We start from the raw sequence: 19,175 nt of genomic DNA, 5'->3' as shown, positions 1-19,175 counted from the left end.
CAGGCTCCGCGCGGGTCGGAGTGGTGACGGCACTACAGCGGCGGGGGCGGAGGCGGTGGCGGGGGGGGCGCCTACGGAGGCGGCACTCGCGGTCGTAACGCCTGGTGTGGAGCCGCTGGGGCGGCCCCTCGACCCTGCAGCCGTTCCAGCGGCGGGGGCGGAGGTGGTAGTGTGGGTGGCGGAAACGGTGGTGGCACCGGCGGCCGCACCGCCTGGTGTGGAGCCCCAGTGGCGGCCCCTCGACCCAGCGGCCGCTCCAGCGGTGGGGGCGGAGGCGGTGGTGGCGGCGCGTTCTCCGTTTTCCTTTTGGCACGATGATGTCCACCCCCGATAACGGCACATCCTTTTCTTTTCTCGCGCACCCTTCGCTCGGCGTGGGGCATGCTCATCGAGATGGAGCCGACTGCACACCTCAGTTACAGTAACCCAAAACAACCTGACGTGGCGGCGGCGAACATCGGCAAAGGGCATGTGCGCCTCGTTGGCGACTTGAAACTGACGAGCTCGCTTGCGTGCAAGGGTGGCGATCGGCTCGGCTGGAAGGGGGCTTTTGTCGCCTTCGGCAACACCGAGCGGGCGCTGCTCGACTTAGTGTTAGGGCATGCTGCATGGCCGCGGCCGGGAGGGGGGGGGGAGGGGGGGAGGGAGGCGGAGGATGCAGAGGCGGAGGCGGCGGCGGCGGAAGAGGAGGAGGGGGAGAGTGAGGGGGAGGCGGAGGCGGGGGCACCTGTGACGGCCCACTACGAGAAGGGCGAATACCGGTTCGCGCGGGAGAAGAATTGCGACCTGCGTTTGCTCGACTTCGAGACGTTCGGCGGCTTCGGGGACGGCGTCCGCAGAATTCTTCGGCAGGCGGCGGACCAGCTGAGTAACAAACTTTCGCACGCTCAGCACCTCGATGAGGTCACATGGACCACCAAGAACTGGCACGGGCTGCAGATGCAGCGCTTGTCTGTCGTTCTCCACACCGCCGTGGCGTGGCAGACGGTGAACGAGCTAGCGTGCGGGGACAGCGGCATTGTGCACGGAGCTAAGTGCATTGCCGTTCTTAACGGAGTCGCTTAGGCGGCTCCGGTGGTGTGCCGGTGATAGTACTAGCACGCGCCAGTTCGCACCTGTGTCGAGCCTGTCTGCTGTGAGAGAGAGTTGTTTGTTTAAATTCTTTTCTCGCGATGTCTGCCCCGCCGCGCCGCCGCTCGCGCCGCCTCGCCACCGCCTCCTCCTCCGTCCCCTCTCCAGACACGCCGCCGCCCACCCTCCTCCTCGACCTGCCCACGGACCTCCTCCTGCGCACCCTCTCTCATTGCCACAGCCCCGCCGACATCGCTCGCGTCGCGGCCGTCTCGCTGCTCTTCCACGCCTCGATTGCGCTGGAAGGCATCCGCTTGTGGGCGCGAGAGCGCGGCTTCGAACTGCCGGCGCTGCCGGAGGGCGAGAGCTGCGCCGTGCGGTGGTTTTGCTTTGTGGCACTGCTGCGCGAATACAACCCGCCGGCGAGGGCGGCGGCAGGCGAGCGGCACAGCGTCTTCATCGACGGCGAGGGGCGGCTCTTGTCATGCGGGACGGCTGAGAGCTGGACGCCAGGACTGCTCGGGCACGGCGAGGGCGTGGCGCGGCTCAACACGCCGACCCGCCTCCCGTCGACGCTGAGCGGTGAGCGCGCCGTGAGCGTGGCGGTTGGAGGATTCCACTGCCCCGCCCTCACCAGCAGCGGCGCCGTTTGGAGCTGGGGCCAGGGAGGCTTGGGCGCGCTGGGCCACGGCGACCTTCAGGACCAGTGGCAGCCGACGAAGATTGCGGCCTTTGCGGGCCAGAGCGTCATCGCAGTCTCGGCTGGACTCGAGCACAGTCTTGCCCTCACCGGCAACGGCGTCGTCTGGAGCTGGGGCGATGGAGAATACGGCAAGCTGGGCCACGGCGACGAGGAGAATCAGCCGCTGCCCAAGAAGGTCGAGGCCTTTGCGGAGCGGAGCGTTGTCGCTGTCTCGGCTGGAGGGTCGCACAGCCTCGCCCTCACCGCCGACGGAGCTGTCTGGAGCTGGGGCTATGGAGGCTCTGGACCGCTAGGCCATGGCGACGAGCAGCGCCAGCTGCTGCCCACGAAGGTCGAGGCCTTGGCTGGCCAGCGCGTCGTGGCCGTAGCGGCTGCGTGGCAGCATAGCTTCGCCCTCACCGCCGACGGCAGCGTCTGGAGCTGGGGTGGGGGAGGCTTTGGCAAGCTGGGCCACGGCGACGAGCAGGACCAGCTGCTGCCCAAGAAGGTCGAGGCCTTCGCTGACCAGAGCGTCGTCGCTACGTCGGCGGGAACCGGCCACAGCCTCGTCCTCACCGCCGACGGCGCCGTCTGGAGCTGGGGCGCTGGAGTCTACGGCCAGCTGGGCCACGGCGACGAGCAGCGGCAGATGCTGCCCAAGAAGATCGAGGCCTTGGCGGGCCAGAGTGTCATCGCCGTGTCGGCTGGATTCGCCCACAGCCTCGCCATCACCGCCGACGGCGCCGTCTGGAGCTGGGGCAAGGGTGAAGACGGCTGCCTAGGCCACGGAGAGGACCTGTCGAACCAGCTGTTGCCCAAGAAGATGTGGGCGCCGGGGCAGTGAGCAGGGAAGGAGGCGAGGAGCGCAGGAGCCGAGGTTACTGACGTTACTGCTGTTACACCTAGCGGTCCACATCACGGGTACGGGCACTCCCCCTCGAACTCCCCCGTGCTAGGACGCGATAGTGTGTACTTCCAACAACAGCTGTGTGACGACAGCGGACAGGCTGAGGACACCCGGTGTCCTGCACGGCCCTACGCTCCCGCCTCCCCACCCAGCCGCCTAGGTATTCTTTTCGCACAACCCAGGGCGAAATCGTTGTAATGTGGACGTACCGTACAAAAACTCGCCTTGGACGGGGCTACGCATGGAACGTGTTTCCGAGCAGAATAGCAGAAGCGGGACGAGGACTCTCATGCCCTGGTGCCGGGGCCGATGATAGAGCTCTAAGTGAACGAGTTTACGCGGGCTCCAAATGCCAAAATTCATCACTGTTTGTAACGCACCCATCGCCACTCCAGTCTATATATATGTTCTGAACTTGGCGCATTAACCCTCCTACGCAGATGGTTTTGCGTGATTTTGCCCCCCCCGCCCCTAACATTATGGCCGACAGAGCGGCTGGGAGGCTAATGTTAGGGGCGGGGGGGCCGATCTGGTGTCCAGACCAGGGCTCGGCGCCATGAGCAGACGTATTTTGTCGTATCTGCGTAGGAGGGTTAAGGTAGCTGCACACACCCGCCGGGCTATAATTTGGGAATGAACACCAGGGCGCAGGCATCAAAAGGTGTTGGAAGAATTTAACCAATGCGGGGCAAGGGGGGCAACCCTCGCGTCTCCACGTCTGACGACAGGAGCCCCACGGCATTCAAAGGGCAAGAACCAGTGCGCGTGCGGGTGTGCGGTGTGGGGGGGGGGGGGGGGGGGGTCACGTCACTGCATCCCCACTCAAGTTTGGAGAGCGCCGCCACTTGAACAGACCGCCCGGCTGCCGCTGCCGCTGCCGCTGCTGCTCCGCTGGCGCTGCCGCTGCTGCTCTCCGCCCACACACGGCGCCGCTGCCGCCGTGCACTCAGGCTGTTCTCAGGAGGCGCCACACCAGCTGGCCAGCACTCAATCTGCAATCTCTGACGGTGAGATTCATTTCGAGTATGGGTGCTGGGGGAGGGTGCTTGAGAACAGTTTAAGGACAAGCGAGGAGGGATCACCAGGCACAAGACTCTCGCGAGGGAGAGAGATACTGAGAGAGACAGCCTCTCCGGTGCAGCGCTACAGGCGCTGCGACACCCGCTCTCTCCCTCGTGTCGAGCCCAGTAGGCTGCGCCAGAACCCGTAGAGCTCGCTAAAGGGCTGCGACGGCGCCCTGACGGAGAGCGCGCCCGAGCTCGCCGCCTTGATCGAAGCGGGTGGCGGTGGGCCGGCCTCGCTGCAGGCGGTGCTGCGCCCTTGCAGCGTGCTGGACGAGTTGGGGAACGGCGGCAGGTTGTGCTCGGAGCCTCGCGCTAGCGACACGTGCTCGGCGCTGACGCCTGCGGATGGGCGGTGGCCGACGGCGCCGCTGCTGCTCCCGCCGCCGTGCTCGGACTGCATCGAGCTACGCCAGGACGGAGAGTGCGAGGCGAGCGGGTACGAGTTGGACCGCGAGGGGCGCCCGCTCGGAGGCCGCCTCGGCGGAGGCGGCTGCGGCCGCGTGCTCGTCGAGATGGAGACGCGAGGGCTCGGGCTCTTGTCTCTCCCCTGCCCGTCGGCCGACGCGCCGCTCAGCCGAGCACTCCCCGGGCGGCTGGCGGGCACCTTGCGGAGGGTCACGTCCCTCGTCGGGCTCTGCTGGGGCGAGGGCCTCTGCGCGGCCGAGGCGCGCAACCGCTCCCGCTGCGACGCGCGCTCCCTCGCCTGCTCGAGCCGAGACACCCGCGCGCCCATCGCCTCGGCGGAGCTCTGCTTGCCCACGACGAAGCGGGGCCGACCTGGCGAGCCGGGGCGGCCCCGCGCCCCCGCGCCCCCGAGCTGCAGCGAGCGGCGGCTGCTGCCGTCGAAGGAGGAGAGCACCGCCTCCGAGCCGCGCACCTTGGGGCTCGCCGCCGAGAGGAGCGAGTGGCGGCGCGACTCGTAGCCGCGGCCGTCGGCGACCGAGTTGGGGCGCGCGAGGCTGTGCGAGCTCGAGTACTGTCCGCTGTCATGGGCGGTGTGCGCGGTCTGCCGGAACTGCTCCTGCAGCTCGTTCGCAATCTGCTTGAAGGACGGCCGCTCGGCGCGGTCGGCCAGGCAGCACCGCTCCGCCAGCTGCTGGATGGGCTCCGGCCAATCGGGGCAGAGGTCGTCGATGTCCGACGTCGGCCGGATCTCGCCCTGCGCGATGGCCTGCATGAGCGCAAACGGCGGCATCGACTCGAGCAGCTTCGTGTAGGGCGGGCAGCGCGTCGCGATGTGGACGAGTAGCCCGCCAAAGGACCAGACGTCGGCCTCGTTCCCGTACCGGTCCTGCCGCAGCACCTCGGGCGCCATGAAGACCGGCGTGCCCGCCATCGTCATCGTCATGCTCGTCTGCATCGAGTTGGTGCTGGTGGGCGTCCGCTCGCGCGAGGCGCCAAAGTCGGCCACCTATGTGTGGGAGATGTGGGGAGATGTGGGGAGACGTGGGGAGATGTGGAGAGAAGGGGCGCCAACGTCGGCCCACCTTGGCCGTCATGCCCGGCTGCTTGAGCAGCACGTTGCCCGGCTTGAGGTCGCGGTGTAGCACGTTGTGCTCGTGGAGGTAGGCTACGCCTCGCGCGACGTCGCTCGCGATGGAGACGAAGGGGTACGCCCACGTCGGCTCGGGGTTGACGTTCCGCTCGATGAGCTCGGCGAGCGAGAAGTCCATCAGCTCGGTGAGGATGCCTGCGGGTCAGTCAAGACTGATGAGGGACTGGCTCATCGATGACGCGGTCCATCGGCTGGTGAGGATGCCGTGGTTCATCTGTCGGTCCGACGTGATGCCTGCGCGCCGGCGCGGGGAGGCGGGTGAGCAAGCGCGGGGAGGAGGGGCGGGGCCGGGGCGGGGCCGGGACACGTCCCATCCGAGCGGCCGCGCGGCCGCGCGTGCGCGCGCAGAGCGTTGCGGCGGCGAGCGCTGCGCACCGATCATGAGGAGCACGTTGGGGTGGCGGAGCTTGAGCATGAGCTGCGACTCGTCGACGAGGAACTGCGGGCGGGTGGCGGAGGGGAGGCTCGATGGCGGGAGTCGGGGCTAGCGGGGAGGGCTGCAGAAGGGGCGGGCGGGGCTGCAAAGGGAGGGGCCCAGGGGCGGCGCGGCACCTGCATCTCGCGCTCCGACACCTGCCGCTTTCGCAGCAGCTTGCAGGCAACCTCCGTCGACGCGTACTCGGCGCGGTAGACGTCCCCCGTCGTGCCCGAGCCGATAAAGTCGTGCAGCACGACGCGGTCCCACCGGATGAGCTCGAAGCGGCTCCACTCAACCTCGTTGATGGCGCCAGACGCGCCGGTGAATGGCGACGCGGCCGATGCCATGCGCTGCCCCGTCGGCGAGTCGCCCGTCGCCTGGCGCGTGGCGAGGCTCGTCCGGTTGCCCAAATACTGGCTCGACGGCGACGACCGAGCCTGGTGGACGCCCGGAAAGCCGCTCCACGGCTCGGTCTTGATCTCGCTCAGCTCACTCAGCTGGTCAGACTTCGCCGTGACTGCCCTCGCTCGCACGGCGGCGCGGCGGGTCCCGAGCGCGCAGCAGCAGACGATCGCGGTTGCGAGGACGATGGCCCCGACACTCGACCCCACCGCGATCGCAAGCGTGTCGGCCCCGCTGGCCTCTTGGGCATCACCGCCCCCCGGGCCTGACGATGGAAGGAGCGGCGGCGCAGGTGCTGCGGGGGGCGGCGGGGGCGTCGGGGGCGGCAGGGGCGGTTGGGACGGCGGCGAGGGAGGCTGCGGTGGCGGCGACGGCGGCGGCGGCGGCGACGGCGGCGGCCGCGGCGGCGGCGGCGACGGAGGGGGCGGCAATGGTGGCAACGACGGTGGTGGTGGAGAGGGAGGCGGTGGAGATGGCGGCGGCGACGGCGGAGGAGACGGCGGCGGCGGCGAGGGTGGCGGCGGTGAAGGCGGCGGCGGAGAGGGAGGCGGCGGAGAAGGTGGATGCGAAGGCGGCGGAGGAGATGGCGGCGGTGGAGAGGGAGGCGGTGGGGAAGGGGGTGGCGGCGAAGGTGGCGGCGATGGCGGAGGCGGAGAGGGCGGCGGCGGAAAGGGAGGCGGCGGAGAGGGGGGCGGCGGCGCGGGCGGCGGCGGCGCGGGCGGCGGCGGCGAGGGCGGCGGCGGCGAGGGCGGCGGCGGTGGCGCCGACGGCGGCGGTGGCGCCGACGGCGGCGACGGCGGCGACGGCGGATCAAACACATTGACGCTCACTTTTGCGTTGGTGTATGTGTAGCTGGCGTCGACCTCGCAGCCATTATTTTCCTCAGAGTTCGTGCAGTTCCGATCCAGGATGCAGACCTTGTAGATCGCGTTGCTTTCGCACAATATCCTTCTCGTCACACTTCCTTCTTGCGCCGTGTCGTCGTCTTCGCTGCAATCGCCCAGCGTGAAGCGTGCCTTGCCATCCGCGATCACGGCCCACTGGTCTCTGGAGTTGGAGTTGCCATAGACCTGCGCTGCGCCGCCAACGCCGCCAATGTTGGGGCTCGGCTCGCAGGAGTCGGTCCCCGCGGGGAGAAACACGACGGTGAACCCGTTGTCAATGTCTTTACCAGAGAAGAGGATGGTCGTCTCAACACGGGGGACGACGAATGGGATTCCGCCGCGTCGTCCGTACTCTGTGTACAAGATGACGTCCGGCCCTGGCGGCGGAGAAGGTGGGAAGGGCGGCGACGGCGGCGGCGACGGCGGCGGCGCATAGTCCGCAAGGACAAGGCTCCCCGTGATGGAGTAATGAGAGTCTTCGAATTCATTCGAGCCGTCGAAGATGCAGACTTTGTATGCGGATGACAGTCTGTTGAAATCCGGCGGCAGATCGAAGTGCACTTGAACCGTGCCATTGGCCACCACAGCCCTGGTGCCTTCAACAAGCGGTCTGACTCCAACATTGATAGCGACGTCCCCTGCGCCCGTGCAGACCTTCGCCGCGTCGTCATTGATGAAGGCGATTTTGTTGGGGACGTACAGGAACATGACAATGTTGCCCTCGCTGAAGCCGTCGCCGGTGACGGCGAGAGAAGTCTCCACGCCAAGGGGGACGAAGCCGTACTGTTTGAAGCCAGCCTGTGAATTGACCAGCTCCAGTGGCTCGCCGAACGCCACCTCGGGCGGCGGCAGAGGCGGCGGCGCGGGCGGCGGCGGAGACGGCGGCGGCGGCGAAGGCGGCAAGGGAGGCGGCGGGCGCGAGGGCAAGGGGGGTGGCGAGGGTGGCGGCGGCAGGGGCGGCGATTGCGGAGGGGACTGTGGGGGCGGCGAGGGGGGTGGAGGAAATGGCAAGGGCGAAGGCGACGGAGGCGGCGGCTGCGGCGGCGGCTGCGGCGGCGGCGGTAGCTGTGGCGTCGAGGGCGGCGAGAGCGGCGGCGGCAGCGGCCGAGGCAGCAGCGGTGGAGGCGGCAGCGGCGGGCTGAGCGGAGTGTCCCCGAACTTTGCTTGCAAGTCCTCGGCCGCATGCACCACAGCGGCTCGCGCCAGGCCCGTCACGGCTTGCACCTCCGCCACGGCCGCCCGCTCTGCCCGGTCCACAAGCCGGCCGAGCGCGGCCACCTCTGCGACGGCGTCGTCCACAGAGCTGGACGGCGGCGGCTGCCCCGACGGGGCCGCCGCCGCCGCCACGAGAGGCGTGCTGGCAGCAACGGGCAAGAGGCACAGCAAGCCGATCACCCGCCTGGCCGGCTGCCGCAGCGAAAACGCCGCTCCACGTCGTTGTTGCCTCGCCAAGGAGTGCGCGAGCGGGTTGGAAGTCTGCGCCGCCCCGAGCGGCGGCGGGCCGCCCGGGCGGCGGCGGTGAGAGCAGCGGCTGCGCGTCGAAGGCAGCACGGAATTTCGCCGCACGTCTAGGAGAGGACAGGGCATGCTGAAAGGCAGAAAGGAGGCTGTCCCAGCTGATGTCACAGATGCGCTGGGCCCGACAACAACCCGGCCAGTTTTCTTTTTTTGAGCCGGTTCCTCACCTTTCTATCTCTCACCTTTCTAACTAAATAACTCGCTCTCCTACACCTCCAGTTCTTTTCCCTCCGGCCTGCGAAGTTCTTTTCTCAGCCTCGCAGGCCTCGCTTAGGCGGCTCCCGCGGTGTACCTGTGTTGTGCCAGTGCGCCCCCTCCGGAGCCGCGGGCCGATTCTTTTTCTGACTTGCTTTTTTGAGTGCCCAGCTCGACGCGGCTGCCTCCGCTGTTCGCCGCCGCCCTCCGCGCATGTGGCTCACTGCCATCCTCATCCTCCAATCGCTCACCATCGCCCTCGCCCTCGCCGAATCGCTCGCCCCCGTGTGGGGCTCCGTCTCCCAGGACGGGCTCGGCGCGGTCGCCGCCCAGCTCACGGGCGAGAACCTGCGCTTTGCGGCCATGTACTGCGTGGGGCTGCTCAACGGCTTGGTGCTCGCTGCGCTGCTCGGCCAGAGACGAGCGCGCCAGCCCGCGCCCGTGATCTCCGACGTCGTTGTGACGGCCTCGCCGCAGCGCAAGCCGCCGCCGGCCGCCCAGCAGCGCCCGCCGCTTCCAGACGTGCCAGCGTCGCTGCCGCCGCCGCCGCCGCCGCCGAGCACGCCGCGGCACAGCCCGTCCGAGGCCGATATCATCATGACACTCGACGAGTGAGCCCACGCCCCAGCCGCCGCGCAAGCCCAAGCCGCCGCGCATGGACGCCCAGCCTCTGTCGTTAAGACAGAGGAGAGACATCCAGGCCGTTTCCGCCGACCCCGCGCGGACGTCCGCTCCTCGACGCGCAGGTACGAGCACCTGGCGCGGGAGGAGAAGCAGGGCAAGCCGAGCCGCTCGGCCTCAAGGGCGGTCAAGGGGAGCAGTTCTCGCCGGCAGAGCCTCCGCACGCCCAAGAAGGCGAGCGGCCGCCGCCCTGCTCTTGCTCCGCGTGCGCGTTTTGCGTCGCGGACACGCGTGGCGGCCCACCCCTCCCGCCCTCCCCGCCGCCAGGTGGAGAAGTTCTCGCCGAAGTAGGGGAAGAGGGGAGCGGCTCCTCACGCTGCCGCGTGATCGAGGGGGACGCCCGGGCACGTGGCGGGCGGGAGCCCTTTGCACGGCGCGAGCCGTCAGCCGACGTGGCTAATCTGCGGTGAAAGTCTGGCCTCCCATCGGGCATAAGGAGGCCCCCGCTGGTTGTTATCCTTGGCCGTCCGCGTGCGCGGCGGCATGACAGGCATGGCATGTGGCGCCCCCGGGAGTGGATCCCTGGCGTCGGTTCAAAAAGGAAAGAAAACCCGCGGCAGATTGTTCCCTGAGGCTGAGCGATGTTTGTTGTCGCTTTTGAAAAGGCCCTTTTGGTTTTGCTCCCTCGTCCACGAACCACAACCAGCAACCACGAAGCTGTGAACAACAGTTCCTTCAGCACCCCGAAATGATCGCCCTTCGGGCACCTTCCCCACGCGCCCACGGGCACCCCAACACTCCCACACGCCGAGCCACGCGCTGCCGGCGCCCTGCATGACCCTCTCCACGCACACCGCGTGAAAACTGCACGTACGTCCCCGCGCGCACGCAAACACGCGCAGCGCCATTTCAGAGCTGTGCCATGTGCGTCTGCTCTGTGCTGCATCCTATGGCTGTCCCGAGCCGCCCGCACCAGCCACGCGCCTCTCGCACCACCAGCGCCAGGCGCACGACCACTCACGCCGCGACGCGCGCGCCGCAGTGCACCTCTCACTGCAGTCTGCGCCCATTGCACAAGCGCCTGCACCTTCTTCAGGCACCATACCGCACCGGAGCGCGACGCGACCGGCAAGACGCTTCACCGCGAGGCGCGCGCGGCGGCACGCCGCGCGCGCAGGCCACCTGAGCATGACTCTCGCTTACCCGAGGCAGGGCTGCGTCTCCCACATGTATGAAGACTGCCTATACTCCTCTCTTTTCGCAATCACTAGCCCCATTATAGTTCTCTCCTTCATAAAACCCTGCGGCCGTCCACATGCTGATCTAAAATGGCTTTTGTGGCGTTGCGTTGCATTCTTTCTTGCATTTCTCTGCGATCAGATAAATGTTTTTCATCCCGCCAACAACAGGGCACAGAGCACACACACATGCAAGCCAAGGCGCATGCACATGTACATGTACATGTTTGTCGTGCACGCCGCGCAGTCCCCGCACCGGCGATGCAGCCCGCACCCCGCGACAGTCGCCTGCCTCACGTCGAGCCCGCGCATGCCGCACGCAGTACTGTGCGCAGTGTGTATTTTTTATCTCGTCTTGGTATTTCTTGTTTGCCACAAAATCAAAAAGAAAACAAAAAACGAAAACAAAGATTTTGTAATAGGAAACAAACGGCCTCTTTTTTGCCAAGATCTTTATAGAAGAAAACTGACAGGAAAGAAAAAACACCGCGGGGACCCACTTCCCCCCCCCCCCCCCCGAAATTCAGAATCTTACAACAAAACTCCCTCGCACAACACTGGGCACGGGACTGGCGCGCACTGGCACTAACAGAGGTACACCACGGGAGCCGCCAATTCAGAAAATAAAAGAAAAACAGCCTAACCCTCCAGTAGGTATAACGCCGAGTGCCAGACCACCAGGGGGCAAGTGTGTGTAGCACCTTCGACCCCGAAATGAAGGTCGCCACGCAAAACCGGGCGCTAGGAGAGGTGAACTGAAGGCTGAGACAACGGAGGCCGAGCCTGAGTGGGCGCCCGCGCGCCCCCACACAGGCAAGCCTCTGTCCTTCGGCCCACTCCGGCGATCGTCCGTGGGCGACCGCGGACAACATGAGGCCTAATCAATTCCCTCACCACCCGACCCCCCTCTAGGGACAGCAGCGCGCTTCTCATCCCGGAGAGGGAAGGAGGGGGGGGGGGCGGGGGGGAGATCAGAGAGCCAGAGCAGGGAGTACCCCCGACGGACGCGAGTCGGGGGGAAAGCGAGACGAGAGATTCAAGGCGAACTTCATCGCCCGTCCAGGAGCCCCGCATTAGGTAGCGACCCCAGGTTCAGAGCTAGGCTTCCCGACAGGGCAGGGAACCCCCAGGCCAGCGCGCAGGCGGGGCCCACGGTAGCCTCGTGCAGTACGCGATACCGAGAGCTGGGGGAGAGGCGCGCCACGCCAAGGGGGACGAGTGACGGGAGGGGGAGAGTAGTGTCTTTCGCAGGATAAAACGCAATTTTTTTTCACAACCAGCAACCACGTCCTGCTCCGCCTTTTCCCGTTCCCGCCCTGCGCTCTCGTGGGCCGGCGCGGCCCGCGGCGCGGGGCGGGGCCCTTCCAGAGGCCAGAGGGTGTCCATGCACCATGGACCATGCGGGGGGGAGATGGGGTCCCATGGCCCGCCGCAGGGGCGCCGAGCGATTTTTGGATTTTTTTGGCGATTTTTTACTTGTTTTCATGGGAATTCGGCGTACTTGCGGCCATCGGCTATCACGCCTTGCGACAGCCTGTCGGCGCTGCTGACGCCGTGCCATGCTGCACAATTGATCACCTGCATAGCTCGCGGCCTTAGTATCCAGCATTCAGTGACGACCTGATCCTACGGCCAGTAGGAAGGTGTCAAGTTCCATCGTGTGCACGCTTCTGGCGCAATGCGCGTCGCCTCGGATTGGCTGCTGGCACTCTCGAGGCTATGCCTACGCAGCCTCGCGCGCATGGGCAGTCAAGGGACCACGCACCTTCTCAGGACAGCGCCGGTGCCTCTCTCTTGGACCGGCAAACTTGGTGGTCTCGTGTCACCAATGTGGGACCAGTGCGGCATCGCGCCATCGACAGCTCTGAACTGCGCCTCACCACTGACCGGGAAGGCCGCCAAGTGGGCCAGCACAGATCGCACATTGTGGCAGAAGTCAACAGCGCATGTCTGATAGCTAGAGCAGCAGCGTCAGGGTCGCAGGGTCGGATCGTGTCAAGCCTCTCGCCCGGCCGGCCGCGTGCAGACGTCGGCGTGTCTGCTGTCTGGAGTCGCGATCTGTCGGCGGTCAGTACGACCGATCAGGTCGGAGTTTTCTGATGGTTGGAGGGTCTATCTGTATGTACTCCTCGAGATCTCTCCAAATCTGCCCTCTGTTAGACCGGGTTAGATCGGGAAGTCGGTGCTAATAGAGACTAATCCCGCCGCCGGCGGGGCCGCCACCGTATGGACCCGCTCGGAATGACCTGGGGGATCCGGAACCGCCCCGCCGGAGGAGCTGGAGTACCCCGGAGGAGGAACTGGGGGAGGGGAGTTGCCGCAATACGATAACGGGCCTGCCGGCGAGCCGGAAGGCCGAGGCCGGAGGGCCCCAGGGGGGGCTTGGGGTCAGTTGTCGGAGGAAGCGAGAGGTGGGCTGACGCGGCCTCTGCGAGTGGAGTCGGGACGTACGGGCTCACCGGGGGAAGGCCCGTCGAGAAGGATGAAGCTCAGCCCTTTCTTATATTGTGCCAGTGTGCTAAAAAGAAAGAAAGAAAACGGACAACCCAAGGGAGGGATGGGAGGACGGCACGCCGCCACCACAGTGTGCTAAAGAAAGAAAGAAAGAAAACAGAAAAACCCAAACGAGGGATGGGGGAGAAGGACAGGGTCCACACACCACACCTGCACGAGCAGGATTTTGGAAGGACGATCAGGGGGACAGGTGGGGCTCTCCTGCTCCTGACAAGGGACACGACAGGCTCGCAGCGCGGTGCACGGTGGAATCCCAACTCCACTGGCGGTCGTGTGCTGTGAGAGAGGATTGGTACCTAGGTAAGATTCTTATAAGTCAAGGAAGCAGGCGACTTGTCCGTCGCCGTGAATCGTGTGTGCGACCTGTGCCTGCGAGCGAGTTCTTTACCAGGTTGCAACCCTTGTTCCGCACTGTGCTGTGAACAGAGCACCAACCAACAGCTCTCAGGACCCCCCGGTGCTGGGGTGCTGCCAGCAACCAACCAAGTCGAGCGGAGCAGCGTCGTTCCGATGTTTCGGCGGGCACTTCTCACCTAAGTCCTTGTGGCGGGCCGCCAGGCCCGGAAGCAGATGCCGACGAGGATCAGACACGGCGCGCTATCTGGGCTCGGAGGTCGGCAAAAAGGTTGCGCAACCGACACCAGCGACCAGGATCGTCGATCGAGGTAGGTGCACGCTGCTGAAGCAGTGCACCTACATAGTGCGGGACCTGGGGCAGCAACCAACAACCTGGATGGGGACGGGGTGCTGCTCAACCGGCGGCAAACAGCAGCGTTCACAGCCGAGTGCGGAACGAGGTTGCAACTTGGTAAAGAACTCGCGCGCGGTGCCTGATGTGCCTGTGCCTGTGACTGTGCCTGTTGTGCCTGTGCCCACACGAATGACGCTCGGACGCGTCGCCGAGCTGCTCGCCTCGCCCGGGCTCGCGCTCTTTGCGCAGCCGAGACTCCTCGCTGAGCTCGATCAGGTGAAGGCGAGCGGGCTCTCGGGCTGCGTCCTCGATGAGACAGAATGCCCGATGCGACCGGCGGGCAGTGCCACAGCCACATTGCCACAACCGGAGATCCGCCTCGTTGCCGCCAGCGGCGAGTGCGAGTGCGCGCACGATGTGCGGCGCGACGCTGCCGGCGGGTGGTCGGCCGACGCGCCGCGATCGGGCCCCAGCTCCGGCGGGCCGCGCCACTACGCCATCTCGGACGACCGTCTCCTCCTTCGGATCCAGGCGCCAGAGTCTGCCGTACCGTCCGTCAACTCGGCGCTGCAGCTCGACGCGCTCCGCGTGCTGGAGAGCAGCACCGCCGGCGGCATCGACTGGCTGGTGAGCCTCGACGAGGAGGAGGAGGAGGAGGTGGTGGAGCGGCTTTTCGCCGAGGGGAGCGCCGCTCCGTCCTGCGCATCTCGCGGGTTCCCGCTGGGCCTGGCACGGCGCTCGTGCTGCCGGAGGCTTGCCGCGTCGGCGTCTGCACGCCGGGCGCCCTCCCGCGCGGGACCGAGGTGCTGTGGAGGGCGGGGCTCGGTGCCCGCTCCGCCACGCCGCTCGAGCGCTGTATCGCTCCTCGACCCTTCTGGGTGACGGCTGGGCGTGCCGCCGACGCGTGCCTCGTCGCTCGCTCCCTCCCACGCGGCGCGGCATGGGCGGCGCACTTGCGCGCGAGCCCGCTGCCGACGCCGTCCGAACTGGAGAGCCTGCTCGAGGCGGGCTGTGGAGGCGTCGCCGTGAGGTGGGAGCACGGGGGTCGTCGACTTTCGTGTCTGCTCTCCCGAAATGTTTCCTAGCCAGTATCTTGCCTGCGAGCTGCGTGTGCAGATATGTGAGATGAAATTAGGGATGAAATAAATTTAAATAGGAGCCGGCCCTGCTCGCTGCTGCCGTTTCACGAGCGTAGAGCTCTACGGACTACGCCGCCACCACACAGGGATTTTAGGCCGTCCGCCTGCGCACCCTCCTCACGCCGAGGCTGACCAGCGCCTCGTCGCACCTCTCCGCCTGCCTCTCCACCCCCTCCTCCGTCTCTCGCGCCAGCGCCTGTAGCGCCGCCACGCCGCCGACCCGGTGCCACTGCTCAGCGCACGCAGACGAGGAGGTTGCGAGGGCGAGGAGGGCGTTGATGCTGTCTCTGCGCCAGCCATTTTCCTTGGGCGTATCGAGCCGCGAGAGCAGCAGCGAGAGGCAAGTGTCGTCAGCCACGAGGTCGGGACAGGTGCTGGCCAGGTACACAAGCGCAATGGCAGCAGCGAACTTGCAGAGATCCGAGGCACTTGCCGTGTGCGCGAGCGAGGAGAGGACCGCCGCACCGCCAGCCTCCACGACGCCCTCGTGCGTGGCAGGTGCTACCTCGATCATGTTGCTGAGCGCACACGCAGCATTCTCCTTCTGCCCCTCATTCCCGTCGCGAGCCAGCGAAATAAGCACCTCGATCCCGCCGGCCGCCGCGATCGCCGCCTTGTTGTCGTCGATCATAGAGAGGTTGCACAGCGCTCCTGCCGCACAATCCTTCTGCGCCTCATTCCCGTCGCGAGCCAGCGACACGAGGACCTCGATCCCGCCGGCCGCGGCTATCGCCACGCTGCTGTCGTCGTTGTCAGAGAGGTTCCACAGCGCCCCCGCCGCATTCTCCTTCTGCGCCTCAGTCCCGTCGCGTGCCAGCGCGATAAGGACCTCGATGCCGCCGGCCGCCGCGATCGCCACGCTGTTCTCGTCGTTGATAGCGAGGTTCCACAGCGCCCCCGCGGCTTCCTCCTTCAGCGCCTCACTCCCGTCACGAGCCAGCGCGACGAGGGCCTCGACCCCGCCGGCCGCAGCGATCGCCACGCTGCTCTCACCGTCCTCGGCAAGCTCCTGGAGCGTTACCGCGACGTCCACCTTCTCGCCCTCGCCTCCGACTCGTAAGAGAGCGACGAGCGCCTCCACCCTCCTGCCGCTGGCCTCCTCTCCCGACAGCCGCTTGAGCTCTCCGAGCGCAGCAGCTTGCAGCTCCGAGGAGGCATCGCCAGCGGTCTCCACGAGCATCGCGAAGGCACCGCGCGGCGCGCAGATCAGGGACCACCGCTTGCACACGGCCGCGTGGCGCAGCCCCGTCTTCTCGAGCACGCACAGTGCAAGGTCCGGGTCCGCGAGGACGTCGGTCGCCACGGCGGGCGGAGGGCTGTGGTGCGCGAGGAGCGCCTCGGCCCTCCTGTTTGCAGCGGCGCTGTCCCGCATGGCGCCGGCGGTGATCGCGATCAGGGCATCGGGCGGAAGAGCGGCGAGCCGCAGCTCGTAGCGGGCGGAGGCGAGCATTTCGCGGTGCCGGGCGATTTTTTATTTCTAATCATATTTCTTTTCTCTCCGATTGTTTTGGAATGGCTACACACGAACCCTGTTTTTCTTTTTGAAAGAGAGCCGAACGAGCGGGAGGGATCCGGTGAGGGGTCGAGCCGAGCCACGCCCGTGCGCCCAGATACATCGCCGTGCGCTCAACGACAGATGATCGCCCTGGCCGTCCTTTTGCCGTGCTTCACGCCCCGCGCCGCGACGAGGATCTCCCGCCCAACGCGTCTGCCGGTCTGGCCCGCTTGGCAGGGCGTGGCGCTCGGCGTCGCCTCGCAGCTACCGGGCCCGTTCCGCAGCTGGGCGGACCGGCTGGAGGACGCCTTCGGCGGCCGCGTCGCGCCCATCCAGTTCGACCCGCGCGAAGCCGACCCCTTTATCCTCTTGGTGCATCACCGGCACGCCTTCCGACCGCTCGACTTCCTGCGGCCGCTCTTTAGCGCAGCCATCATGCCAGAGGGCTTTCCTGCGCACCCGCACCGCGGCTTCGAGACGGTGACGTATGTGCTTCCCGGCCGCGCGGGGCTGGTCCACCGCGACTCGGAGGGCTGCCGGATGCGATACGGCGACGGAGCGGTGCAGTGGATGACGGCAGGCCGCGGGATGCTCCACGAGGAGATGTGGGACACCGGCGCGAGCGTCGACGCGGAGCTGTACCAGCTGTGGGTGAACCTGCCACCGCGAAGCAAGCTGGTGCCGCCGCGCGTCCAGCTCCTCCTCCCCTCCACCGCCCCTGCCGGCGGGGCGGCGGCCCAGGTGCAGCGCGAGGGCAGCACGCCGGTCCGGACAGGCCGCGTCCTCGACGAGGGCGCGACGCGTGACAGGACACGTCCACGACATGTCCGAGGCATGTCCACAGGCCGCGTCATCGACGAGGTCTCGGCCGACGGCGCGGTGCGCGTGCGCGGGATCGCGCGGCCGCCGGCGGAAGAGGAGGCTGCAGCGGCGGAGGCGGCGGCGGGGGAGGCGGGGGAGGCGGGGGAGGCGGGGGAGGCGGGGGAGATGGGGATCTCTCGAGGAATGCAGGCCGCTGGGTGCCGCCGCGCTGGCGCGGGAGGTCACCGTGCAGGCGGGGCGGCGCAGGGGCGGGGCGCCGAGACGTACTCGCCGATGCGGATGCCGCGCGTGTTTCTTTTTCACGGTTCGCTGTGTTTCTTTTTTAGGCGCCGAGACGTACTCGCCGATGCGGATCGAGCACGTCGAGATCGGGGCGGGAGGCGTGTACGAGCAGTCGCTCCCCGAGGGCTGGACGTGCATAGTCTACGTGCGGCGCGGTACCGTGGCGGTGGGCGGGGAGGAGGTTGGCATGCACGAGACGTGCCAGTTGGCGCGCCGCGGCGGGGACGGCCTCTCGCTGGCGTGCGTGGGCGGGCGGGCCGCCGACGTGCTCGTGCTCGCCGGCGAGCCGCTGGGCGCTCCGGTGGTCGCCTCGGGCACGATGGTGATGAACTCGCAGGCGAGATCCGCCGAGAGTCATCGAGAGTTGCCGAGATTGATTTGGGGGAGTCGCCGAGCCTGTGGCCTCGCCCTCCCCCTCCTCCCCAGTCTCGACCCTCCTCCTGACCCCCTCTCGGCCTCGTCGCCGTCTCACACCCCTCCCCGTGGGCCCTTAGGCTGAGGTCATATCTCCCACAAATCTCCCCCATATCTCCCCCATATCACACCCCTCCCCGGTGGGCCCTTAGGCTGAGGTGGACCGGGCGGTGATCGACTACCGCCGCGGCGAGTTTGGGCTCCCGTGGGAGCACACGCTTAGCGACGAGGAGTGGGCGCGGCGGTGCGACGAGCGGCAGGCTGAGAGGGGGCGGGGGACCGGTGGCGGCGTGGATGAGGATGGCGTGCGATCGCCGTTCCCATGATCGAGAGACGAGAAACTGAAATATCGTTATTAGCATGCGATGTGTACAGAGTCTCTAATTTAGAGAAGAGAGAAACGTTTAACAAAAAACAGACAACCCTCAACCCCGACATTAGTAAATCATTAGCACACGTGTCAAAGTGAATTGGAGAACTAGCCAAACATTCTCAGATCGCTCACATGTCACATCTCACAACCCCGAAAAATCATATTCACACACAGCATTTCACCTGACATCACTCGACGGGGAGTGCCAAACCGGTTTGGCCAAACCGCACCTATAACGTAAGTTCTAACTCAGCCAAAGTCGTTACCAATCTCTCACTTCACTGTACACTGAGACCCTCCCCATCCTTCTCTAGAACCTCAGCCCACCCCGTTGGACACCGCCCGCCCCCCCGCCCATTCTACCGACTTCCGAACGCCGAGTCCCTTCCCTCCGTGTCCAACCGCTCGGCCGCCCGCCCGCCCCGCCCGCCCGACACCCCGACTACCCGCCCAGCCGACCCAGGCCCGCCCCGGCCGCCCGCCCCGCCCCGGCATCCCGCCCCGCCCATCCGCCCGCCATGGCAGAGCCTCATTTCGCTCACGGCCGTGCGGGATGCAGGTGCTTCCGTTGGCGATGGACGCGAGCTTGGCGCGCCGGAAGCTCCCCCCTGGCGCGTAAACTAGCCTCCGTTCGCTCACAGCAGCGCCCGCAGGCGGCCGCTCGTCTACCGGCAGATGTGCGTCGAATGCCGACGAGGCGTAAACGCACGCCGGCAGGTTGACAGCCTCGCCGCCGTCAGTCAGAGGATTCACCCATACGGGGTCTGGCCGCCAGCCATATGTACGGTTGCACGAGCCGCTCGCGGACTGCAATGCCGCAACCACCTCGGGTCGAGGCTGCGCCCTAGGCTCCACGGCGTCATACGAGATGGGATACGGGCGCCGGAGAA

The 19,175-nt window shown here is 66.9% G+C and overlaps 3 protein-coding genes across 3 annotated transcripts; 2 read left to right on the top strand and 1 right to left on the bottom strand.

Moving 5' to 3' along the window:
- Positions 1–3,704: 3,704 nt before the first annotated feature.
- On the bottom strand, positions 3,705–8,570 carry EMIHUDRAFT_459189 (hypothetical protein; the record flags this gene model as incomplete). Its single annotated transcript, XM_005768573.1, has 12 exons — positions 3,705–4,271; positions 4,344–4,427; positions 4,602–5,135; positions 5,212–5,414; positions 5,484–5,513; positions 5,655–5,718; positions 5,832–6,338; positions 6,930–7,289; positions 7,494–7,781; positions 8,172–8,263; positions 8,407–8,427; positions 8,564–8,570. The coding sequence occupies 12 exons, from the start codon at positions 8,568–8,570 to the stop codon at positions 3,804–3,806; spliced, it is 2,658 nt and encodes an 885-aa protein (XP_005768630.1). The 3' UTR covers positions 3,705–3,803.
- Positions 8,571–8,862: 292 nt separating this feature from the next.
- Positions 8,863–9,930, top strand: EMIHUDRAFT_445443 (hypothetical protein; the record flags this gene model as incomplete). The annotated part of the gene is made up of 3 exons (XM_005768572.1): positions 8,863–9,307; positions 9,443–9,608; positions 9,645–9,930. Coding segments are annotated over 3 exons (754 nt in total), but the record flags the coding sequence as incomplete, so codon positions are not given.
- Positions 9,931–13,949: 4,019 nt separating this feature from the next.
- EMIHUDRAFT_119076 (hypothetical protein) lies at positions 13,950–18,238 on the top strand (the record flags this gene model as incomplete). The annotated part of the gene is made up of 6 exons (XM_005768571.1): positions 13,950–14,417; positions 16,632–17,072; positions 17,136–17,208; positions 17,239–17,436; positions 17,543–17,820; positions 18,065–18,238. The coding sequence occupies 6 exons, from the start codon at positions 13,950–13,952 to the stop codon at positions 18,236–18,238; spliced, it is 1,632 nt and encodes a 543-aa protein (XP_005768628.1).
- Between the last annotated feature and the right edge of the window lie 937 nt (positions 18,239–19,175).

Source organism: Emiliania huxleyi (genome assembly GCF_000372725.1).
Source record: "Emiliania huxleyi CCMP1516 unplaced genomic scaffold EMIHUscaffold_451, whole genome shotgun sequence".
NCBI classification, from domain to species: Eukaryota; Haptophyta; order Isochrysidales; family Noelaerhabdaceae; genus Emiliania; species Emiliania huxleyi.
The sequence above is the reverse complement of the archived record's forward strand: the minus strand, read 5'-3'. Positions and strand labels throughout refer to the sequence as shown.